This window comes from Mesoplodon mirus (genome assembly GCF_964341445.2).
Source record: "Mesoplodon mirus genome assembly, chromosome: 5".
In the NCBI taxonomy this organism is placed as follows: Eukaryota; Metazoa; Chordata; class Mammalia; order Artiodactyla; family Ziphiidae; genus Mesoplodon; species Mesoplodon mirus.
In genome coordinates, this window is record NC_138980.1 from 35,296,131 (window position 1) to 35,322,130 (window position 26,000).

General features: G+C 49.4%; 2 protein-coding genes across 2 annotated transcripts in view; one reads left to right on the forward strand and one right to left on the reverse strand.

Moving 5' to 3' along the window:
* ZFR2 (zinc finger RNA binding protein 2) overlaps positions 1-11,836 on the reverse strand; it is a gene marked incomplete at both ends in the record, with an annotated part of 42,000 nt that extends 30,164 nt beyond the window's left edge. Inside the window, one exon of the mRNA XM_082620707.1 lies at positions 11,784-11,836. Coding sequence (XP_082476833.1) covers positions 11,784-11,836 — 53 coding nt within the window. The remainder of the gene's footprint in view (positions 1-11,783) is intronic.
* Positions 11,837-20,436: 8,600 nt separating this feature from the next.
* ATCAY (ATCAY kinesin light chain interacting caytaxin) overlaps positions 20,437-26,000 on the forward strand; it is a gene marked incomplete at its 3' end in the record, with an annotated part of 28,937 nt that continues 23,373 nt past the window's right edge. The window contains exon 1 of the mRNA XM_082621233.1: positions 20,437-20,530. Within this exon, the coding sequence (XP_082477359.1) occupies positions 20,454-20,530 (77 nt within the window). The 5' untranslated portion in view covers positions 20,437-20,453. The remainder of the gene's footprint in view (positions 20,531-26,000) is intronic.

A 26,000-nucleotide genomic window follows, 5' to 3' on the forward strand; every position in this document is an offset into this window, starting at 1 on the left:
CTCAGGACAAGATCTGTCCTGTTTTAGGATGCTAAGGTGGTGCTGTGGACTGAGTTGTGCCTGCCCCCCTCAAATTCACATGAAGCCCTAACCCCAATAAGACTGTGTTTGGAGACAGAGCCTTTAACGAATTAAATGAGGCCATAAGGGTGGGGTCCTAATCCTATAGGACTGGTATCCTTATGAGAAGAGACACCAGGGATGCCCACACAGAGGGAAGACCACACAGGGACACAGGAAGAAGGCAGCCATCTGCAGGCCAAGGAGAGAGGCCTCAGGAGAAACCAACCCTGCCGGCACCTTGATCTTGAATGTCCAGCTTCCAGACTGTGACGAATACATGCATTGTTTAGGCCACTCAGTCTGTGGTGTTTTGTTATGGCAGCTCGAGCAGACTAGACAGGTGGTGATGGCTGTAGAGGGGAGAAGCTGAGGGCAAAGCTGATAGTAGACACACAGAGGCCACTTCAGGTCACCTATGCAAATTTCAGCCAGGTCAGCTCCCAGTGGTCGAGGGCTTTGCAGACACCCAAAACGGGGCTTGCAAAGCAGTCAAGTAAACGTTTCGTGACTATGGTCAAAGTGGTAGCTGTGACCCCAAAGGGAACAGTAGGCCCACCTGAGTAACTGCTCAGGGCAACACACAGCTGTTTGTGGTCCGGGAGGATGACGTGTTGCCTGGCTTTTATTTAGCTAAGCAAGCTCTGCGGAAGTGGAGCATGGATGCCCTCAAGCTGGGGAGGGTGCACGTGCCATGGGACTCGTGCCCTTCTCAGGAGAGGGCTCGGCACGGTGGAGCCCAGACGGGATAAAGGAAGAAATGGAAGGGATTTAAAAGAAGGCTAGGCCAAGTATGGCCACATCTGCCCACTGCCTGTTTTTTGCACAGCCCATGAACAAAAAATGAATTTTGCATTTTTAAGTGGTTGGAGAAAGAGAGTACTATCTCATGACACGTGAAAATTATACAAAACTCACATTTCAGTGTCAAAATATAAAGTTTTGATGGCACATAGCCATGCCCACCTGTTTATGTATTGCTTTCAGCACTTTTGCCCTATAGTGGCCGAGCTCTGTAGCTGCAACAGACCCAGTGTAGCCCGCTGCTGTGGACTGAATGTTTGTGTCTCCCCAAAATTGTTATGTTGAACCCCTACCCCTCAATGTGATGGTGTTAGGAGGTGGGGCCTTTGGGAGGTAACTAGGATTAGATGAGGTCATGAGGGTGGGGCCCCCGTGATGGGATGAGTACCCTTATAAAAGTCACAGGAGAGCTTGCTTCCCCACTCCACTCTCCTCCAGGTGAGGACACAGTGAGAAGTCAGCATCTGCAACCCAAAGAGGGTTCTCACCAGAACCCAACCCTACCTGCACCCTGATCGCAGACCTCCAGAGGAATAAACTGTTGTTTACAAGCCACCCAGTCTGTGGTATTTTCTCACAGCAGCCTGAACTAAGACACCCATGGAGTGGAAAATATTTACTCTCTGACCCTTTAGGAAAAGGCTGGCTTGCTGATCCCCAGCTTAAAACAGCCATCGTTTATTTTGTTCCTAACTCTGTAGGCTGGGCTGGGCTGCATCTGAGGTCAGCAGCAGGCAGCTCCACTTCTGGAGGGCAGCTGGCTGTCCAACGGGCTCTGAAGCCCTCCTCCCTGTAGTATCTTCTCCTCCAGTAGTCCAGCCGGGGGCCCTTCATGTGGCAGGGTCCCCCACGATGGAGAGGACGTGGGCAAAGGCTCCGGAGGTCTAGGCTTAGAACAGGCATGAACAGGACTGGCAGCTCGAACAGATGTTACACCAGAATACCATACATTGGGTGGCTTATAAACAAGAGAAATTTCTCAGTTCTGGAGACTGGGAAGTCCAAAATGAAGGAACCAGCAGACCAGTATCTGGTGAGAGCCTGAATCCCGGTTCATAGATAGCCATCTTCTCGCTGTGTCCTCAAATGGCACAAGGGGTGAGGGAGCTCTCTGAGGTCCCTTTAAAAGGGTACTAATCCCATTCACGAGGGACCCCACCCTCATGACCTAATCACCTCCAAAAGGCCCCACCTCCTAATGCCATCAACTTGGGGGTTAGGTTTCAACATATGAATGGGGGGCGGGGGGTGTATAAACCTTCAGTCTATGGCAGTATCACTTCCGCTGCAATCTACGGGCCAAGGAGGAGCACAAGGAAGCCCAGGCTCGAGGGCCAGGGAAATGGATGTATTGATAATTTCTAGATGGGAAGAGCCACATGGTCACAGTGGAAAGGGCGTGGATATAAGAAGGAACAACATAAAGGACAGGAGTGTTTTGGCAACCAATCTACCACATCGAGGTTTTAGGAGTTGAGCTAGCCAAAAAACAGCTCATGGGAGAGACTCCTCAGGCATGGCCCATATGGTGTCAAAACCTAGGTAATCTAGAGCAGGTGTTCTCACCGGGGGTGATCCTGCCCCCAGGGGAAACGGGGTGATATTGAGGACATCTGTGGTTGTCACTTTGGGGGGCTCCTGGCATCGAGTAGGTGGGGGCCAGGGATGCTGCTCCACACCCCACAGCGCCCAGGACGGCCTCACAGAGAACAATCTGAGAAACTCAGACCTGCAAGGTCGGGGTGCCTGGGGTTGGGGATCGGGGATTAGAGCCTAACGTTTGAAGGTAGGGGGCAGGAAGGTGAGTCAGCAGCAGAGGCTGTCACTCCCACCCAGGCTCCCTGCCCCAAGTCTGAAGGCGGAGAGTCCCCACACCTCTTCTCCGGCTCCCTTTGGTGAGAGGTCAATTTCTAATAGCCTTTTTCTGGGTCCTTTTACGAATGAGATGAAAGCTGTGACTTCCGGCCCTCTGTGACTCCCTGGAAATGGCACAGTTTTGCCGGTAATCACCTGGGGCCTCACAGGCCCCAGCTTAAGAATCTCTCCTTGAATGGGAGAGCAAAAAGCATTTGCTGAGAGTACAGGCAAAGTTTACGTGCCCCTGTGCGGCGTGGCGTGTTCCCTTCTCTTGGAAAATGTAATAAATCCTCATTCAATGGCAAGACGGCCCCTGTCGTCAGTCACCTCCATGGAAGAAAATCCTGCAGGCACAAGTGAGACACTCCCTTAGAGCAAGGTTAAGAGAAGAGGTTGAGGACGCGAGGGTTCTGCATGAGGACCGAGGACCAAGATCAAGATCAAGGAAGGGCTCACAGGGGTTTCAAGCTTAGGAACTGGGAGAAGAGCCACAGTCCAACAGCTGGCATGGGAACAGGAGTCACACCACCTGGCTTCCAATCCTGGCTCTGCTCACCGCGGGGCCTTGAGCGAGTCACTTCTTTCCTCGCCTCAGTTTACTCACCTGTAAAATGGGAACACCTACCTCTAGGGATGGCGTGACAAACAAGAACTCATGTGCTACAGTGCCTCGCACAGGAGTTCACAATGCAGCCCAGAGTGGCCAGATCTTCCCATTTTAAATGATACCAGAAATCTTTGGAAAGTCTCCCAATTTTAAAATACTGGCACCTAACTCAAATATAGCAAGTAAAAAACCCACTGCACGGGCCGAAGAGAGCTGGTGTGATAATCAAACATGGTCTGCAGGCTACCAATTCTCAACCTCGACCAAGAGCAAGGAGTTGGGAGTGGTTGTTGAAGAATAGAGTCACACATTTACTCTTGGTGAAGCCTCCCCTCAAGCAAGGGGCCTAAGCTTGTGCTGCTGCTGTCTGAAGTCACCTGCTGCTCACAGGGAGAGGGTGCCGCTGCACCACAAGGCCCAGGGCCTCTGTCCCCATGACAACAAGGGCCCAGTGGGTGCCGCCTGCCTGGCAGGGAGAAGAGCTGAGGCGGGAAGCTGGGGAGAAAACACCGGCACCTGTTGGTTCAGGAAGAATGGGACTGAAGCACGTCTGTGTGACGCAGACTCACAAGTCCTGGCTGCCATCCTTGTCTTTGGGTCGCAGGCTTTTTGGTCTGAATTTTGTTTTGGGGAGTCAGGCTTCTTTGGGTGCATCATCTAGATAAGATTTGAGAATGCAAGGCTGGCAAGACCCATGGATATGAGCTTGTTCAGTGAGTCACCTAACTGATGGGGACACGGAGGCCCAGAGATGGAAGGGACTCGTCTGGAGAGGCCACATTCCCCGACCCAGGGAACTCTCTGGTACACGCCCTGCTTGCTCCTAAAAGGCCAATCGTAAGGACACGTTGCACCTTGAGTGTAGACCTCACTTCAGAAGGGCGCATCTGAGGAATCTACAGGCAGGTGATGAAATGTCACAGGGATGGTCAGGAGGAAAGACAAGTCACTTTGGGTTTGCTGTAACAATGATCTCTATTGCAGACTGCTTTCAAAGAATCATTCAGTGAGCACACAAACAAAACATTTAGAGTATGAGAAAAAAAATCAAGTGGAAGAGAGATTTTTGTGGAATCACAGTGCTGAGAAACCTTACATAGTGCTTTCTTTTTAAATCATGGACTCTTCCTTCCAGGGCATAGCTCTTCACCCACTTATCACCCACTTATCTATCATCCCTCCTCCTAAGGACCCCCACCCCCACCCCAATGGCAGAAACTAAACCAGAATGAGGGGTTAAACCTGAGTGCCTAGCACTTGGAAATCACAACCTCAACGATCACCTACTTTGCAGTGCTATGGGGAGAAAACCTCGGCTCCAGCATCCTGACCTAGCTCAGTTTCCCAGGTGCATCTGTGACTACTCACAGGGTTGAGGAACATTCGGAGCTTAGACGGTGCACTGTGAAGGGCGATACCCAAGGTTAACATGCGCACTCAAGACATTCATCAGGGAGGATATTTTCAAACCTGTTTTATTGGCAATAAGATCACATTTGTTATTTTGTGGGTACACGCATACATATACACCCAGAGAGATGACTTCATTTGGCACTTCAGTTCACAAGGGTTTTATATTCAAAACATATAACATACCATACATTCATTCCCATAACAATTCTGATTTTTCTAACAGAAGTTTTTTTTTTCCACGAAAGCCTTATATGCACTCTCCGTGTTAAATACCCATTTCAGACCCAGGTACTCCCGGAAGACATCCTGGAAAGGGATCTGATGAACTAAATCCTTGGGCTCTTGGGAAGTTGATGGAGAATTTCATTCCCCTACGCCCATCTGCAGCCTTCTTTAAAATATAGTCAGGAGTCTCCAGCTCCCAGTCAGGGCCAGCCGAGCTCCTCAAGACCGAGCCACTGGGCTGCTTGGTGTTCCCGAGGCAGGGAGTCCAGAGACTGGTGACGGGAGTTTCCTGAGCATTGAGGTTGAGCCATGTTCTGTTTGGCAGTGGAACTCCCGGAATTCTCTTCCGTCCTTCTGAAAAGGAACGTGGTGCTCATGCGGAAGGTGGCTGCATAGTTAGCCCCGCTGGCCAGATGCTTAAGAATGCCATCTTGTTGATACATGCTGGTTAAGCTAAAGAAAAAGCATTATGTACACCCGCCCTCCCCAGAAGCAGTGCAAGTGAGAGGACGCCCAACCAGGATCAATATGGCCGTGCCTTTTTGCTGCCATGAACCAAATAGGTGAAATGCTGTTCTGGGCACAGCAAGGGCTCATCCGTGGTTCCAGCCCTCTCCTGCTGCTTTAAGGGGCAGAAAAACCTCCACAGCAACATCTGTGCTGGTCTAGCACATGGGCCTCTCGTGTCAACAGAGGGAGGTGGGACTAGACAGCCAGTGTGAGTTTCTCATGAGCAAGTACAACAGACGTTGAACCACCAACCCTGATTTAAGCAATGACATTCAAAATTTAAAAGAAGCCACTGGCTTTTTAAAAACATTCATTCCAGGCTTCCCTGGTGGCGCAGTCATTAAGCATCCGACTGCTAACGCAGGGGACACGGGTTCCAGCCCTGGTCCGGGAAGATCCCACATGCCGCGGAGCAACTAAGCCCGTGCACCACAACTACTCAGCCCGTGTGACACAACTACTGAAGCCTGCATGCCTGGAGCCTGTGCTCCTCAAAAAGAGAAGCCACCGCAATGAGAAGCCCCCGGCAACTAGAGAAAGCCCACGCACAGCCACGGAAGACACAACGCAGCCAATACATACATACATACATACATACATACATACATACAATATATTTTAAAAACATTCATTCCAAGAGTCTTAGACATTATAGTTCATTCTGTTCCCAGAGAGCAAAACTCACAAGGAGTTAACCTCCATCAACAAAACTGAATTTCCAAACCACAAAGTGCTACAGAACCAAAGTGAAGCAATTCTCAATACTTAGTCAACAGTTAATTTAAATATGCAAGTGGACAGTGATGTGCTGCAAATGCACCTTACCTCTGGGGGGAAAAAAAACCTGCCCAAAGCAAAATATGTACCAAAAAAAGAAGTCCCGTTCCCCCAAATATTTACAAATGAAGTTTCTAGCTAAAAAAGTTTGGCAAGCTTAGAATTACCCTCTAACGCAAGTATAAGAGAAAAGGACAGGCAGAGAATGTCAGTTCCCAGCTGGTGTGTGGATACCTCAGTGCAAGGGACAGAACAAGGGAACAATTACCAACCAGTTAGACCTTGGGTGGTACCAAAAGCTTTTCCTACCAAGATTCTAGAATATCCTATGAGTAAAGAGCACACTTCAGATTTAAGGTGTCACAGACATACAAAAAAAACAAAAGAAACAAGCAAAAAATCCCTGCGCTTTGTCAAAGCTTCCTAATTTTGTTGAATTAGACAGCGTTTCTCACCTTAGATGAATAAGCTATCTGAACAGCTCAGAGCTGTGATGAAGACAAAAACTGGTATTATCTTCTTAACATACACGCAAAACCCCATGACCTTCTTAATCGACTAAAACCAGTCGAAAAGGAGGGCTCCTCCTTCTAGCTGGAATACATACTATTCCTTTTAATTATCAAATGTATCTATAATGTCTTCTACGTTATCCTTCTGTGATTAAACTTTTAAGAACAGAAAGCAAGGTCATAAAGTGGAAGCAGGTGTCATTTGTCTCACACAGTCTGACTTTGGTTCTGGTATTTAAAACTTGAGGAATTTCACGTAGGGCAGGGAATTGTGGGTTCTCTGGAAAACGGGGAAGACTTGCCACTCTGGGTTCAGTGCCATGTGTCAATGACAGGTGGGAGAGTGGGGTACGCAGGCTGTTTTAATCCTCCCCTGACAGACCCTCTACCCTCTATCTTAGACGGTATTCACACATGTATGTGTCTGCTCCTTACAAGACCATCTGCAATCCCTGATCTGAAGGTTCACAAACTTTTGATCTACTAATAAAGGATGAATACAGAATGAATATAAAATAATGAATATAAAATATAGGCTATAAAATAAGGAATGAATACAAGGTTTATAAATACCTTTTCTACACGTTTCCCTTACTTTTTAGGACTGCTCAGTTATTCATCCAGATCAATGGTCTTTGTCTCCTTATCTCCATAACCACATAAGAGAACACCAATTACACTCACATGAAAAAAGAATTTTAAAGGATCATTTGAAAATGCTTTTAAATTTGATGTATTTGTTCTGATCATTCTAAATACACACATTGGTAGATCCAGACAAAAGACAAAATATAAAACTTTAAAAAATTCAGAAACAGAATATGTTGAGGAAAAAAATCTCTATTAGGAATTAACTTATGCTCTGATGTTAGTGAGTTGACTTTTCGCTCTAAAATGGATAAAATGAAAATTCAAAATCCACACTTCAAAAATTTTAAATGTACCTAATGTACGTGTGGTTGGAACACAGATAGTATAGTTCTGTCATTTGAAAGGTTTTCCTTAAAATATACTGAAACCAGGTCTCGCCTGCAGTTGAGAGCCTTTCTGAGATGGGTCTTTAAGAAAACAACAGCAGGCACACTGTAAAAGGAGAACTCCTGTGCCTTGCTTTCCCAGGGTCCGCCTCCAGTCAATCCCATCAGGGAGTAGCGGGAAGTGCTGCTGAGGTGCAGTCATTGTCAGGACTGCTTCAAACTCAACTACAGGTTCCCACAAGCCCCACTCTCCTGCTTTTGGGTGTGGTGGCAGGTGCACCCCAGTCCCTGAGGCAATGACACCAGATTCTCTCTGGCAGCTTGTGTTTCTGGGACCTAAGCTCAGGGGACAGACAGGCCTTGCAGGGTAACGTTCACTCTGGAAGGGCCTGAAGACCAGGGAGGGCAGAGATGGGGTGCAGGCAACAGAGGCTGGCCTGGGTATGAACAGGACCATTCTGAATCTGGTCGTAGCCGTACCTGACAGGGCAGGGGTCTCCTACCTGGGTGGTGTTAATGGGTGATTTTTCATCTGGCAGCACTGGGGCTGCCTATGCTGCCCCCCATGGCTGACGTGGGCTCTGTTGCCTTTCCCAAGCTATCTGTTGCCTCTGGAAGAGACTACTGAGAGACATGGGTTGGGTTATCATTACCATCCCCATGACACTGGACCAGATACTTCCTCGGCCTCCCCACTCCAGAGCAAGTAATTTTTACAAGGTCTGAAGAATGCGGCCCTAAACCACAATCTGACTAGGACCCAAACTAAAGGGGCAGGATCCAGGTGACAGCATAAAGAATGGCGGAACCCAGTCTCCGCCAGCAGGCCCCACTGCTGAGCGGCTGCATCAGGCTAGGTCTGCCACCACAAGCACCTCCCCAGGCTCAGACATGCCCTACCATGGGGCAAAGGCATGGCCTGGGAGCCAGGCAGCCCTCATTCCTAGCCAGACACCACCACTCACCACCCTGGGGATCCTACACCAGTTACTCTACCCCGAGCTTCGTTTCCTTATCAGCAAAATGGGTATCATTAATACCTAGCTCACGGGATTACTGTGAGGACTGGACGATATATCAAGTGCTTGGGACTTATTCAATACAGAGAATCAGTAACCAGCACTTCATATTGTTACCCACCACTAACAGAGTTCGATGGGGTTCCAATCAGGCTTCCAACTTCCTGATATTCTCCAGATGAAGGAATTCAGCTATTAACATTTATGCCAAAAGCTTATTAAAATAGAACTTCTCCTGATGGGAAATCAAGTATTATACCAAAACCCAGTAGCTGTCTTATTTAGGTTTAACAAGAATGCAAAGGTAGAGGGAGCCAGCTACACTAGATGGGTGGTATTTTGACAAAACTGCTAGAAAAGGGAAATATCACAGTAGATCTGGCCCGCCTGTCACGTTCCACCCCTGGGGACATCCACCGTACAGCTCTGAGCTCTCAATGCTTTCATTACCAACTCGACTTAACTTGCACAGAACTCTGCTGGATTTCTTGAGCAGCTCTCAGCCTCACAACTGAAAACTGCATTCAGTGCTAATTAAACACACTGTCAGATTCAATTTTCCACATGGGATTAATCCTCAATTCTGAACACGTGCAGCACTAACTCTAAGTCTAAAAAAGCTTTATGAGATTTAAAAGACCACCTAAAGTAAAATAAGTGAAAATCATCATTATTTACAAGTAATTCCAAACTTTTCTTATAACTTCAAGAGTAAGTGTGCATCCGATTCTTACTGAACAACAATTTAAGAACAGTTCCGATTCCAACCCTATTTATGGATGACAATGTAAGGAATATTACTATCCAGGGCTATGGTTACCAATTTTAAAAGCCAAAAAAACGTATGCAAAACTCCTCTAAGAAATAAACTGTTATCTTTGCTTTGGCAATCCATGAAATGGGCTTTGTAAATACTGTTGTCCAGTATTTGTCCATAAAGTTGGTACTCACAAAATCTGTTACGTGATCAGTTTTTCCATGGCACATTATGTAAGAAATATATACGTTAAAAGCAGCTGAAGGATTCAAGCAAAAGTTGTTTCCCCCAAAAGAGAATGTCTAGTTAACTTAAAACTATTCAGACAATGCAGATTATCTTGTTTCAAGGTTTTCTGAGACTAAAATTGATTTTGCTATGATTCCTATGTTTTTGATTTAGTTAAATCTACTCCTTTCTCAAGGAATAACACACACCCTTGGGGACAATTCTAAAGACACAGACTAATTTGACATTTAGTTCATGGTAGTTTAACATCCTTAGTCACATGTGTGTTTACTGTATCACCTAAGTCATCAGAATCCACACAAGAGCTGTGCCAAAGTGTTTAAATACCTTAATTCAGGTAAATGACAAAAACATCTGCTGAAGGCCCGCAATTACCTGTTTTACCAGTTAAGTGCTCAAACTTCTCCTCTGGAAGGTAATCTTAATAGAAAGCGTAACATTCAAGTGATTCTCCGCATCTCACTGAATAACGCACCGGAGAAAGAGAGAAAAAAAAGAGAAAGAGAAAGGAGAGAGAAAGGAAAGAAAGCAGTGGCAGCAAGCAGGCAGAGGGGCAGAAGAACATTTCCAAAAGGGCGTGGTCTCTGGCAGCCTAGCCTAGTCCTGCTGCTGTAACTAAGCACTGGCAATAAGAATGCTGTACCACCAAGGATGATGGAAACAGGGAAGGGTAACATAAAAATGTAACCCTCTGTAGCCATTCTTTCCCTGACAGAAACTCCATGACCAGCCAACACTACACCTTTCAGACCACTCTGGATACAGAAAGCAGGAAGAGCTCTCCCAAGTTCCACAACCCCTGGTTCCAAGGCCTGACCGAATTCCTCCTGATCCCACAGGAAAGAACACAGCAGCACCACAACAACTGGGTTGAGGGAGGGGTGGACACTAACTTTCCACTAGTCTTACCTATTTTCAACGTGCTGAATGAGAGCATGAAACAACCCTAACAGGCCCGTGGTGCGGCAGGCACCTGTCGCTCAGTTATCTAAGGGGCGGTTTGAATCCAGTCTGTGAGAAACTGGCCCAGGAGGTTCTGCCAGGCTACCAGTTGGCAAGTGACACCAGGGCGACAAAGGAAAGTGGGTAGGGGAGCACTTCCCCCCAGGGATGCCCGCTCTGCCTGCATCCCCGCCTGGGACCTGGTCTGGAGTGCCAGGCTGAAGGACTGAGAGACCGCAGACAGGCTCCAAGGAGAAGCCCTGGAGAATGATGTGCGTGTGTACATTTGGGGTACAGACACACCCCATGTGTCTCTACCCACAGAGCCCTCCTTCCCCTGGCTGCTTCCCATCCCTGCCCACCCCCATCCCTGGCTCTTCCCTTGGCCCCTGTCTGCCAGGAGATCTTGAAATATCCAGTCGCCTCCTCCACTGAGTTTCCAGGTCCCTCTACCCTTCCTTACTGTTCTCCCTCCCCCGGAAGCCCCAGGTGCCCACTCTCCTATTGGGTCTCAGGACTTCGCTCAGGTCAAGACCGCTACGCCTTCAAGTCTCTGCCCGCCCCTCCAGTCAGGCCTCTATCCCCCTCCCCCATGCCTCTGCCTCTCCCCCCCGTCACCCTCCCAGGTCTCCGTGTTCTCTCACACCCCCTCCCCCCATCAGGGTTCATACCTTCAAACCCCACATCCCCCTGCCTGGCCAGGAACCCCTCCAGGGCTGTCTTCCATCCCACCTCCACTCCGCTCTCCCTCGCCGAGGTCTCTGCTCCACCCTCTGCCCCGCCAGGTGCACTCCTAGATCTCCGTCTTTTCCCTACCCCCACCCCAAGTCAGGAGGCTTGACCTCCCCGCCCTCCGTCCTTGGCCCTTGCCCCACCCCAAGTCCGGCCAAGTACCCTCCCAGGCAGCCCCACCCCTCGTCAGATCTCGGCGCCGCCTCAGGTCCATCCCCGCGACAAGCCCAGAACCCTCTCCCACGTCAGGAGCCCCTCTGCTCTCCCTGACAGTTACAACTCGGGGCCGCGGCCTCCCCGGGGCCGGGGCCGGGGCAGCGCGGGCGGCGCGGGGGCCATTACCTGTAAGGCGAGCCGGCGCCCTGCGCAAAGCCGTAATAATTACTCGCCGCCATCTTGGCTTCTCCACAGCGCGCCCGCTGACCCGGAGGCGCGAAGGGGCGGGGCCTCCGGCGCGTGACGTCACCCGGCCCGCGCCCAGGCCTCGTGCCGCTCGCGCCCCGCCACGCGCCCCAGGCCCCGCCCCCGCGCGAAGCTTGCGCCTTCTCGCTTCCTAGTCTGCGCCTGGGGGCGTGTCTTTGCCTTGAGCCCGCCCCGCCGCAAGCCCCACCCCTTGCTTGGAGCCCCCACCTTCCCTGTGAGTGCCCAGTATCGGGGTCTTTGGCTCGACCCCCTCCCTTCCCGCCAAGCCCCAGATCCGGCCCTCTCTGTTTCAGTTCAAGCCCCGCCCCTCGCCGCAAGCCCCGCCCTTTATCGGATTCCCCTCCTTCTCTTTAACCTCTCAGCTTGGGGATTTCCAGGCTGGAAGTGATTTTCCTTTTTGTGCCCTTGGGTGGATTTGGTTACCCCGCTGACCGTTTCTGGCTGGGTGAATGTGGCCCTACTGATACGGCCAAGTCCTGCTTGTCCTTTCAGCAGCCCCCTGGGTGCCAGTCTTTTCGTGGAGCCTTCTAAGGCTCCAGTACCTAAAATTCAGTGGCTCTAAATTAGTGGTTCTCAACTGGAGTGTTTTGCCCCCAGAGGAGAGTGGGCAGTGTCTGGGGACATCTGTGGTTGTCACGACTGGGGGTGCTCCTGGCATCAAGTGGATGGGGACCAGGGATGCTGCTCAATGCCCCACAGTTCCCAGGAGGGCCCCCATGACAGAGAATGACCTGGCACCAACGTCAGCAGTGCCAAGGTGGAGAAACCCTATTCTAAGGGTAATTCATTTTGAGGGCTATTTCTAGACCCACTTACTATAGGCAGGGCCATCTTGGGGGGTGCAACAGTAAGCTGCATGGCACCAGTCCTCAAGAACTTAGATTCAGGGAAGCAGATCATAACCAAACTATTACAATTAAGGTAGTCTTTTTTATTGAAATGTAATTCACGTACCATACAATTTGCCAAACTGTGTCCAATTCAATGGTTTTTAGTATATTCACAAAGTTGTGCAACCATCACGACTAATTCCAGAACACTTTCATCACCCAAGAATAAACCATGAACTCCTTAACAGTCGTTTCCCCACCCCCACCCCAGCCCCTGGCCACCATTAGTTTGCTTTCTGTCTCTATGGATTTGCCAATTCTGGACATTTCCTATAAATGGATTATTACTCAGCAATAAAAAGGCATAAACTCTTGATACACACCACAACTTGGATAAAGCTCTAGAGAATTATGCTGAGTGGGAAAAGTTCCATTTACATAAAATTCTTGAAAGGTCAAAAATCATAGAAATGGAGAACATATTTGTGATTTCCAGGGGTTAAGGAAATGGGGAGGGGGTAATGGGGAGTGGGAGTAGCTATAAAAGGACAACATGAGAGATCCTGTGGTGATTGAAATGTTCCATATCTTGACTATATCAAAAGCAATAGTGCTACTGCATTATACTATAATTTTGCAAGATGTTACCACTGGGTAACATGGTGGAAAAGGGTACATGGGATCTCTCTGTGTGATTTTTTACAGGTTCCATGTGAATCTACAATTATTTCAATTTTTTCTATTAATTTTTTAAAGGCAAAAATAAAGAGTACATTTACCAACCGTGGTGGGGTGGTGTTCTTTTGCCACCCTTTTAAGTAGGCACAGGGCTAGTTAGTTCTTGGATGGAAACTATGGCAAGCCCAGGGTGCCAAGGAAAGCCGTATGGGTGATTTAGTGGATGGCATTCTTCCATTTGTGTCTTAATGACCATGTGTGGCCACAAGGAACAATCTAGTGCGTCTGGCAAACGCAGCTCTCCTGCCATGCCCTGGCTAAAGGCCAGCGTGGTAATTACACATGGCCTCCCTCCAATTCCCTGCAGCTCTAACTAGATAACCCAGGCTGCATGCCTTTTACAAAAGCAGGTCTGTTTTGATGTTTTCTCTGGATTGCATAATATCTTTTCTTTCCTGTTATTTGCTATAAGCATTGTGCTAAATGCTTTACATGCATAATCTTATCTAGTCCTCACAATAGCCCTCAGAAGTAGGTATAGTTGATTCTTGTTATTGGCAGCAGTTCTGTTCTATAAAGTTGCTGCAAACACTGAAACAGCAAAATACTGACCCGTTGCTCCTAGGGGAAATACAGGGTTAGGTTCCTGCAAGCCTCTGGTCACAACATTTTCATCAACTGATCAATACATAACCTTGTGTTATGTGTGTTTTCTTGTTTAAAGGCTTCTTATTTAATATACATTGTAGATTCCTTAACATTGAACTCACATTCCAGAGCACTATAACTCACACCTCAATGAAGCTTATCTAACATGCTTATGTTCTCCATAAGGGCACAGCACAGCCTTCTTGTGCTAACAAACACTAGACAGCACTTCAGCACCATGTGTGTGGGCCATTATAAATAGCCAAATCACCAAAAAAAAAAGCACAAAAATGTTAAAAGCATGGCACTAAATAGACCCAAAAAAGGACAGCTGTTTACAGCCTAGGCTGGAATAAACATCATCTGGTTCAACCTCAGCTGACAGCATATGCACAACCAGCACTCAGATTTTTTCACTTCTCTGTGTTGTCTACAAATGACCCTGAAAGCACCATGAGTATTGATTTTGGGGGTTACAAATAAATTTCAGCCAGTAGGCAAATTTACAAATACTGTGAATAATGAGGATCAAATGTATTTGTATGAATCCCCTTTGCAAATCAGGAAAAGGAGATTCAAGGAGGTTTAGTAATTTCATTGCCTCAGCAAACTTCACTGAGAACTAACTTCGTTTCAGGTATTCTTCTAGGGCAGGGTTTCTCAACGACTGCACCGTTGATATTTCAGACCAGATAATTCTCTTGGGGAAGGGGCTGTCCTGTGCACTGTAGAGTGTTGAGCAGCATCTCTGGTCTTTACCCACTTGATGCCAGAATCACCTCCATCCCCCAAGTCATGATAACCAAAAATGTCCCCAGACATCACCAGATGTCCCATGGGGGGTAAAATTGCCCACAGGTGAGAACCACTGGTCTAGGGATTAAAGATATAGCAATGACAAAATGAAACATCTCTGATCTCAAGAAACTTACATTCTGGGGGAATGGGGGTGGGGAGTTAGTGTTTAATGGGGACAGAGTTTCGGTTTGGGAAGATGAGAAAGTTCTGGAGATGATGGTGGGGATGGTTACACATTGTGAACGGAATTAATGCCACTGAAATTTACATTTAAAAATGATTAGAATGGCAAACTTTATGTTATGCGTATATATTAATATATATAACCACCATTAACGATAAACCAGACGAGAGCCAATCTTGGTTCACGCAGCGGCCCGGTGGAGGGCTGCAGCACCACGGACAGCTCCCAGCGCGCTCTCAGGGAGGAAGAGCTGCTGCTTTACAAACGTCCTTCGGTTCCAAATGCTTTTCTCCCCACTCCTCATCCATCCAACTCCTACTCACTCCTCAGCGCCCAACCCACACGGTCACCACCCCTGCCCCACTCTGAGAAATCTCCCCATGTGCCCCCCAAGCCACTCTGCTCCAAAGCTGTCAGTCCAGACTCCCTTGCCCATCTGCTTCTCCCAGTGGGAGTTCTATGAAAGCAAAGTCTTACTCACGTTTCGGACCCCAGTGCCCAGTACTAGAACGAACCTGGATTCCCCGCTCAGTGTCTCTTCCCAGAGCACCACGTCCTTCAGCCAAGAGGTACAAAGTCCAGATCTTGTGCTGGAGTCTCTGGGCTCTCCTTCCCTGCTGTGGGGCGGTTGCCTTTATGCCTTTGGCTTGGAGGGGGACCAACCCTGATGCAGTGAGTGGGGTAGCCACGTGAATAGAGTGTTGTCTGAGACCCACAAGGGGAGCCAGCGTCTATGCATTCTACCTGCATTTCCCGAACATCTCCTTTGTGACGCGTGCTACTGCCCTGGCACATTACAGTGTACAAAACCAACCAAGTCTCTTTTGAAATTTCTATTCCAATAAAGGGGGGGGGGGTCCTAGAATAAACAAAGAAACAAGTAAATAATCTCAAATAGTGGTAAGTGTTATGAAAAAAGACTCATCGGGTTCCTCAATACCATAAACATAGAATTAGTGTATGACCCAGCATTGCCACTCCCAGGTATATACCCCAAAGAACTGAAAACAGGGATTCAAATAAATCCATGTACGCCCATGTTCATAGCAGCACTACTCACAACAGCCAAAATGTAGAAACACTTTTTGTTTATCAACTGGTGAATGAATAAACAAAAAGTGGCACACGCATACAATGATATATATGATTCAGCCATAAAAATGAATGAAGCACTGACACACATCACAATGTGGATGATCCTTGAAAAATGATGCTCAGTGAGAGAAGCCAGACACAAGATGGCATAGTAGATTATTCCATTTATATGAAATATCCAGAACAAGCAAATCCACAGAGACAGAAAGTGGATTAGTGGTTGCCAGGGGCTGGGAAGGGAGAAGTAAGAGACTGCTTAATGGGTACGGGTTTCCATTTGGGGTGATGAAAAAGTTCTGGAACTAGACAGTGCTGATGGTGGCACAACACTGAGTGTACTTAATGTCACGGAACTATACACTTTCAAATGGTTAAAATGGTAAAATTTACACTATGTGTATTTTACCACAGTAAAAAAAAGAAAAAAAATTTTTTAAAAACAAAAACAAATCAGACTAGATAGTGGGATGGAAGATGATGGAGTGAGAGGCAAGGTAGGCGATGAGATTAGGAAAGGCCTCTTTGAGGAGATTACTTCTGAGCTGACACCTGAATAATGCAAACATCTGGGGGAAGAGCATACCTGGCAGAGGGAGCAGCTTGTGCAAAGGCCCTGTGGTGGGAATGAGCCTGATGTGTTCACAGAACAGGCGAAAACCATCACAGTGATTAAGAGGGACAGGAGGTAACAACAGGCATCCATTCCTACTTAGGATCATGTATTGATATTAGTTTCCTGTGGCTGCCATAACAAAGTACCACGAACTAGGTGGCTCTAAAACAATAGCTTTTTTTTTTTTTCTCTCTCTCACAGTTTTGGAGGCCAGAAGTCTGAAATCAAGGTATTGGCAGGGTTGGCTTCTTCTGGGGGCTGTGAGGGAGAATCCATTTGGTGCCTCTCCAGCTTCCGGTGGTCACTGGCAACCCTCCACATTCCTTGGCTTGTCGATGCATCATCCTGATCTCACATGATGTGCCCCCCCTTCTCTTCTCTTATGAAGTCACTTGTCATGGGATTTAGGGCACATCTTAAATCCAGGATGATCTCATCTGGAGATCCTTAACTTAATTCCATCTGCAAAGACCCTTTTTTTCCAAATAAGTTCACATTCACAAGTTCCAGGGGTTAGGACATGGACATATCTTTGGTGTGTGTGTGGGGGCACCATTCAACCTGCTACCAGTCTAAAAATAAAAACAGCAACAGCAAGAAACACGCATAGAACTTTTCTCATGCTGCGGCACTGTGCCAAGCACCCTCCCTGCATCACCTCATTAAATGCCGAAAGGCCAGTACCCTAATGTTTCCATTTCACAGATGAGGAAACTGAGGTCCAGGAAGTATGATCACTTACCCAACCAAGTCCCCAGCTAGTGGCTGAGCCAGTGTCCCGATCCACTTATGGTTTGATTTCAGAGGGTGCACTCTTAACTCTATACCATTCTATGGTCTTCCAGGGCGGGGGCTGACGCACGCACACCTGCAGGGGGGCGCCTTTCCCTCGGAGGCCCCGAACGAATGTGTCTGAGAAGGTTCTGTCTCCCCAGCACCCAGCCCGGTCTTCGGCCCATGGCTCATCGTAAGTGGTCGGCTGAGGGACCCATGAAATGGATCCATGAGGATATGATTTCCTCCCTCCCTCTTAATCTAAGGAATGAGGCCATCGCTGCCACTTATTTATTTGTTCCTTGTTCTGTTTTTAAATCTGTGATGCGCCATCAGGAAATCATTTCCGCTTCTGCCCCTGGTGAGGCTCTTGGAAATGCTCCCCTCTCAGCCAATGAAGAGCACCGATTCTGGCAGGGGGCTGTGCTTTTTGGTCAGCCCTGCCCCCATCCACCCACCCTGCACACAAAAGCAGCATAATTAACTGTCTTAAGGAAGCCGAGCCTCCGCCAGCTGCGAGCTGGCAAGAAGAAAAATACCTCGGAGGCACGAGGACCAGGGACGCAGCCGCATCCGAGCGAGGGGGAGCCGACCGCCGACTGCAAGCTGTTCCCCACCCGTGGACAAAAGCGCCCATCCGCGCCCGTCGCATTGCCCTGGGTGACCTTCCTTGGATGCGAAGTCCGCGCCAGAGTGCATCTTCCTCGGATGCGCTGAAGGCGAGGGATGCCCGGCTGCATCCGCCCAAGGCTCTTCTTTGTTTGCGCGTAACCGGGAGAGGCCGCGGAGGTAGCCGGGACTCACGCGGAGGTGAATCCACTTTCTTTCTCCCCGCCCTGCCGAGGAAGATTGTCTGCAGGTATCTGCTGCTACAAACCCCCTTCTGGCAGATGGGGCGGGTGGGAGCAGAGAACCAGGGTCTTGTGATTCTTGGGATGCTACCAGCTCCATTTTACCCCACGCGGAGAAAAGCATCCGCCCCACACACACACACCCACAGTTCACCTCCCATGCCCACCTGGATGGCAGAGGATTGCACCATTTCCGGGACGTGCTTAGAGATTAGGCGGCTCAAACCCTCCGCCCCTCTCTGGGACGCTTCCTGAGAGACCGAAATGTACACGTCCCACCTCTGTGCATTTCCTATTTATAACGCCGTGAGCGGATTTGGAAAAGGATTTGATAGATGTGTACGTAAAAGCTTGCCTATGGGGTGGGGAGGAAGGGAAACGGTTGAAGACAGAGATTTCTCCTTCTCTGTCTGAACTTGTATGTGATGTGCTGATAATTCAGCACTACAGCGGGAAGGCACGCTTCTCAGCTCCCCCTCGCTGCCTTATTTGCCGTCCTCGAACGTGAACTCGGGATCAGAGGGCGGGAGCGTCCAGGGCCCTACGGTCACCCACCCACACCCCTCATTTAGAGGATCGTTGGGCCAACATGTGCGGCCCCAGTCTCAGCTGTGGGTGGGGTGGAGGTGGGTGGTCCTTTCTGGGGGTTGAGGTCACACCCAGCTCAGGATAAGGAAAACAGACGCGAAGACCACTCCCTTCAGAAAGGAAATGAATTTCCATTGATGGGAACTTTCCCTTGCAGTAAGTTCCTGGGCAGTTTTTCCACAGCATCAGGAAGACATCTCTCTCTCTCTCTCTTTTCCGTACTGCGTCTTACTGTCCCTCCTCCATGAATGAATGACGACATTCAGGGCAGTGACAAGAATGGAGTGAGAAACTCTCACTGAAGTGGGGGAGGGTCGAATTTCAGACATCCCGTCCCCCCCTGTCTGGCCCTCACCTGTCTCCGGCTCCCTCTGAGCCCCAATCCCGAATGCAGGCCCTCCATCCACAGGGGCTTAGGTCCAGCGAAGGGCTCTGGAAGACACACCCAAACTAAGAGCCACCCACCAGCTCTAGAGGGGCAGCCGCAGTGAGGGGGGAGGGGGGAGGGGCTGGAGGCGGGACCTTAGGTGCTGGCAAGTGAGGATGACAACTTCTCAACCTCAGATCTATGGACATTTGGGGCCAGATCATTCTTGGTCATGGGGTACCATCTGGGGCACTGTAAGGCACTGAGCAGCATCCCTGGTCTCCACCCACTTGATGTCAGTAGCACACCGCCCCCCCTCCCCCTCCCCCGCACTTGTGACAACCCAAAATGCCTCCAAACATTGCCAAATGTCTGGTGGGGGAAGGCAGAATCACCACCAGTTGAGAACCACTGGCTTAAAAGCTCAGAACCTGCACTATTAGTTGAGTCATAAGATCCTGGGGCTTATGCCCAAAGGGATCATAGAGATCCTTTCTAGACCAATTCTTTCATTTACAGGCAGGGAAACTGAGACAGGGGAAGTCTGCCATGCCCCAGGGTAGACCCAAATTCAGTCCCACTCGGCAGTTCTCACCACACTCCCAGACAGCCCAGCACTTAAGCCCCACCTAGAGTGCTGCCTTCACCCCATCCTTGCCCCCAGCTGGCTCCTCGCTAGGATAAAAACAAAACTGGCATTTTGTGGTTGGTAAAAATGATGATCCTGATTTCCAGCCCCAGGCACTTTCCTCACTTCCTTTTTCAGTCCTAGGGTCAGGTTGTCAGGACTTGCTTCTTCATTGGGGGAGGGGAGGGGACGGAGGGGCAGGACAGGTGGGCTGGAGCAGATAGAGGTGGGTTGGTGTTAAGGGGGGGTGCTTTTAGCTGGAGGCTCAGCCCCTCCTTTGGTTTCAAACTCCAGACCCACATGGGTGTTCAGCTATCTATGCCTCTGTTTTCTCACTGGTGAAATGGAGAAGCCTCATGGGGCTGGGCAATGATTCAATAAGACAATGGACACAAGAGCTCTTTGCAGATCCACCTCTGAAGTTCTGTGTGTGAGTGGGGAATTGTCGTTATGATGATTGTCCGGTAAAACCTCCATCCACTGCCCTCCTTCAGGATTCATCCTTGCTTCAAGTCGGTGCCTCTTCCCAGCTCCCATGGGGACCACTGAAGCCACGCTCCGGATGGAAAACGTGGACGTGAAGGAAGAATGGCAGGACGAAAATCTGCCCAGGTACAGCTCCCTAGGTGTGCGTGTCAGATGTGGAAGGAGTGGGCCCGACGCTGCTCCCAGGTGTGAGGCAGAGACACCCCAGTTGACCAGGCCAAGAGCATAATTGATATTTGCTGAATTATTTAAGATTGATTTCCCACCTCCCTACCCCGCCCATCCCTGCCCAAAGTGCCAAAATAGCTCCCATTCTCACAGTGTCGTAAGAATTCTAAACAGTCTTCTAAAACCATCTCATGGGCTGTTACAATATTCTTACCTGGTTCCCATGAATTCAGGTAACAGCGTGTTTTTACCTGCAGCAGCCAGAGGGACCCTGTCATACCCCTTAAAAGCCCTGCGGCAGGGACTTCTCTGGCGGTTCAGTGGTTAAGACTCTGTGCGCCTAATGCAGGGGGCCCGGGTTCGATCCCTGTTCAGGGAACTAGATCCCTCATGCCACAGCTAAAGAGCCAGCTCAGCCAAAACAAAACAAAACAAAACAAAAGGCACGGAAACAGAGTCTCCCCCAGAGCCTCCAGGAGGAACCAGCCCTGCCGGTGAAACTGATTTCAGACTTACTTCTATGTCTAGATTCGTAAGAAAATACATATGTGTCGTGTTGTTGTTGTTTTTTATTTTTTATTTATTTATTTTTGGCTGCGTTGGGTCTTCGTTGCTGCGCACGGGCTTTCTCTAGTTGCGGCGAGCGGGGTCTGCTCTTCGTTGCGGTGCGCAGGCTTCTCATTGCGGTGGCTTCTCTTGTTGCAGAGCAGGGGCTCTAGGCGCCCGGGCTTCATACGATTGAATATGCTGAGTATTTCACATACTTGTTTACAGTCTGCTCCCCACCATGGAACCCACGAGAGCAGGGGCCTTTGGTTTGATCACAGGCATACAGATGATGCTCAGTGGATACTGGGTGAATGGATGACGGTCATTAGTACGAATTCAAAATTGTAGGAAGCAAGCTGTGCGTGCCCACTGCTGAGATACTTGTCTCTCTGTATTCTCCTCTGGCGAGGCGTTGGGTAAGAGAAAATATAGTCAGCACAGGCTCCCCTTAATTCGTTGGCTGGATGCAACTGCTCATCTCCCTCCCACATTTTTTTTTTTTTTTGGTCAGCTTGCAGGATCTTAGGATCTTAGTTCCCCAACCGGGGATCGAACCCGTGCCCATGGCAGTGAAAGTGCAGAGTCCTAACCACTGGATTGCCAGGGAATTCCCTCTCCCTCCCACTTTAATGTGAGGAGTTTACCCACAGGAGATGATGCCCAAGAGTTAGTTGCATAACCATCTAGGAAGGAAGAGTCAAAGGGACTGGGCATATTCACCCTGGAAAAGAGAATTTGGAAAGGATCTCAGTTGGTGAGGGTGCCCAGGGCAGAACAAGGATGATGGACAGGCATGAAAGGGATGCAGGTTTGAGTCTAAAGTAGACTCTTTGGACTCAAATGGTCCAATCTGTGCATGCTTTGTACGGCCAGCCGGCCCATTCAAAAGCAAAATGGGCTAATGGGGGAGGTCTGGAGCTTCCTGTCAACCTGTCCCAGGAGAAGCTGTGATGTCAAGGGCATCACCCCCTCATTTGAGAATCTTTAGCCCTCTCTCCAGTCTAGTCATTTTCAGTGTCGATGTTTCACGCACATCCTTATGATTCTTAAAGCGATAGATGGGGACTTCCCTGGTGGTGCGGTGGTTAAGAATCCGCCTGCCAATGCCAAGGACACAAGTTCAATCCCTGGTCCAGGGGATCCCACATGCCGTGGAGCAACTAAACCCATGTGCCACAACTACTAAGCCAGTGCTCTAGAACCCACGAGCTCCAACTACTGAGCCCACATACTGCAACTACTGAAGCCCATGTGCCTAGAGCCCATGCTCCACAACAAGAGAAGCCACCGTAATGAGAAGCCCGTGCACCGCAATGAAGAGTAGCCTCCGCTCGCCACAACTAGAGAAAGCCTGCGCGCAGCAATGCAACCAAAAATAAATAAAATTTAAAAATAAAAAATAAAGCGACAGATGCCCCATCTCAGAATAGCCGAGAATCTCTTGTCTGCGCAGTACTGTTGTCTTCAGGAAGACAAGTATTTCGGAAAAGAGACGGCAACTTCATTGGAGCCGACCTCCTGTTCTTTCACTGTTAAAATGTTCTTCATTCTACATTCCCTCTTATAAGTCTTTCTCTTTAACTCAATACAAGGAGTGCTGATGCCTGGATTTGTAGAAAGGGGTCTCATGACACCCGGACCTGGCAGTCTGGGCGAATTAAGGACTGTTTTTGTCAGGGGCTCCTGATGTGGCTAGGAATGCTCCAGAATGGGCAAGAGCCACCTTGGGGAGCCATCCCTCGTTCCCGGCATGGGGATCTGTTTCCTCCCATGGAAAATGTGGAAACAGATGGGATGATCTCTGTGGGTTCCTTCCAGCACCAAACACCCGGGGTTTGGAGGCATCTCCAACCAGTGTCAGCATGATTTACCCTGTGGTCCCGTGAACTCTGGCCCCTGTCCGAGACCAAAGCGTCACTCGGTCTGGACTTTGAGAACCTTCTGGTTCAACCCTGCCTTCCCGGGTGGCAAACCCCAACGCTTCCTGGACATAAAAAAAATTCTCTGATCACAGCACAGGACTCACCTTGCTCACTCTAATTTTATTTCAAGCAACACAACGGAACCAAGAGGGCACGAGATGTGGAACCGGACAACCGTGGGTTCAGATTACAATTCTCCAGTGGGCCCGCTTGCCCACCTTGGGCAGCTCTTCGAGCATCTTTGTGCCTCAGTTTTCCTATCTGTAAAATAGGGACAATCATTCCTGGCTCACGAAGTTGTCACGAGAATTCGATGAGGTATGAGTTGCGAGGCAGCTGAGCCGGGCTGTCTAGATGCGGAGGGCTGCCCATGGGACTTGCTGCCCTCAGCATCATTCTTATCAGCTTGTACCTTGTTCACTCTGGTTCCTTTTTCCCATTCCCCCATAAAAGAGACCCTCCTCTCCCAAGCCTTGTTGAGACAAAGTGGAGCTGACTGCAGCTGCAAATGTGAATTTCAAGTGAGTTTCCCCAGCTGCAGAGGGTTCCTCTCCCTTTTCAGTAGTTCAGTGTTTGCAGGATAGTGGCCTGGCTGTGCAGCCCTGGGGTCAGGAACATGCCTTCGTCAAGGCTCTGTCCTCCTCGTTCTGGGAGAAATGAGTACAGCTCCTTATACAGCGTCCAGCTGCAGCTCAACATAAGCACCTCTGTCTGATGCCAGACAACCCACAATTCTATTCCTTTGAGCTCAGTGATCCCTTCCTGGGTGGGATCCTCGAGCTGCCCTGGGTGTGTCCGGGTGCTCGCCCTGTGCCCACAGCCCCCTCCTGCTGCCATTGCCTTGTGGCGTCTTCCTGCACCTCCTGCTCTTCTGCAGGTACCTGTGGACCCTAGCTGAGAGAGGGCAGCCTGGAGACGATCCATCTACCTGTCTTGCTTCTACATTCATTCATTCTAGTGATATGCACCGACTGTATGCCAGGCCCTGGGTGAGACGCTGGGGACACGTGGAGAACAGGAGAGCCGCCCTTGTGGGGCATTCACAGTCTGGCGCAGGGACAGGCGGTCCCTTATAACCTCACAGACCAGTGAAAAATTGCAGCTGGGTTCTTGGCACCTGGAGAGCGCCAGGTGGGGTCTGACTGGGTTGGGGACATTGGGGGAGGCGCTGACCCTGAGCTCTGAAGGATGAAGAGGTATGAACAGGGGAAAGAGGCTGGGGGTAGGGGTCAAGCATTCCAAGCAGAGAGAGCAGCACGTGCAAAGGCCCTGAAGCCAGTGGAAGCTAATCGAGGGACTGAAGAAAGGTTGGGTGGGGAAACTGAGGACCAGGGTGGGAAAGGGCTTGGCCCGGGTCTCACAGCTAAGGAGAGGCAGGTACAGGGTTAGATGTCTGAATGGTGTCTCAGCCTGCTCTGCCTTCTATAACCAAGTGGTCGTGGGTTTTGCTTGTAACTTTTTATTCTTTTTTTTCCTTTTTTTTTATTGGAGTGTAGGTGATTTAGAATGTTGTGTTAGTTTCTACTGTACAGCAAAGTGAGTCAGTTATACAGATACATATACCCACTCTTTTTTATTTATTTTTGGCTGCACTGGGTCTTCGTTGCAGTGCATGGGCTTCTCGTTGCGGTGGCTTCTCTTGTTGTGGAGCGTGGGCTCTAGGCGCATGGGCTTCAATAGTTGCAGCACGCGGGCGCAGTAGTTGTGGCACTGGGCTTAGTTGCTCCGCGGCATGTGGGATCTTCCAGGACCAGGGATGGAACCCGTGTCCCCTGCATTGGCAGGAGGATTCTTAACCACTGTGCCACCACGGAAATCCCTTCCACTCTTTTTTAGATTCTGTTCCCATATAGATCATTACAGAGTATTGAATAGAGTTCCCTATGCTACACAGTAGGTTCTTATTATTTATCTATTTTATATATAGTAGTGTGTATGTGTCCATCCCAATCTCTCAATTCATCCCTCCCCCTGTAACTTTTTATTCTGACATAGTCCCAAGCTTAGAAAAAAAAACTATAAGAATGGTATAAGAGGGCTTCCCTGGTGGCGCAGTGGTTGAGAGTCCGCTTGCCGATGCAGGGGACACGGGTTTGTGCCCTGGTCCGGGAAGATCCCACATGCCGCGGAGCGGCTGGGCCCGTGAGCCATGGCCGCTGAGCCTGCGCGTCCGGAGCCTGTGCTCCACAGCAGGAGAGGCCACAACAGTGAGAGGCCCGCATACCACACACACACAAAAAGAATGGTATAAGGAATATCTGTAAACTCTTACCCAGATTTGCTGATTGTTAAGATTTTACTTCCTTTGCTTTATCATTCTCTCCCCCAACCCCCGTCTCTCTCTTCTGCACCTGTCTCTCCCTGTGTCTGTCTGCTGTCTGTCTCTCTATCTGTCTATGCTCAAGTCTCTGTTTGTATCTGCCCGCCCTTGCACAGGGCAGGCCAGGCAATGTCCCTCCCCCAGCCCAACACATGCACAGAGGTGATTTCCTGTTGCCCAGCTCAGCAGTCCCTCATGCAGGAGGCGTGGGTTTGGGCCAGGAAGTGATGGCAGGCTCTGAGCAGCCTCAGCATCTTCTGCCCTCCTCAACTCCGCCATTCTCTTTCCTGTGCTCCAGCGATGCTGGGCTATCATAGCGGGATACCACACCCCAGGCAGCTTCAACAGCAGACATTTATTCTCTCACAGCTCCAGAGGCTGGATGTCTTGAGATCAAGGTGCCAGCAGGGTTGGCTTCTGGTGAGGGCTCTCTTCCTGGCCTTCTCACTGCATCCTCATGTGGTCTTTCCTCTGTGCTTGCATGTGCAGGGGGAGCTTCCTCGTGGCTCTCCCTCTTCTTGTAAGGTCACAGTCCTAGGGGATCAGGGCCCCACCCTTTTTTTTTTTTTTTTGACCATGCTGCGCGTGTACACAAAATGTAAGTTGTCTTCAGTCTCAATCTGAAAAAAGGATGCCT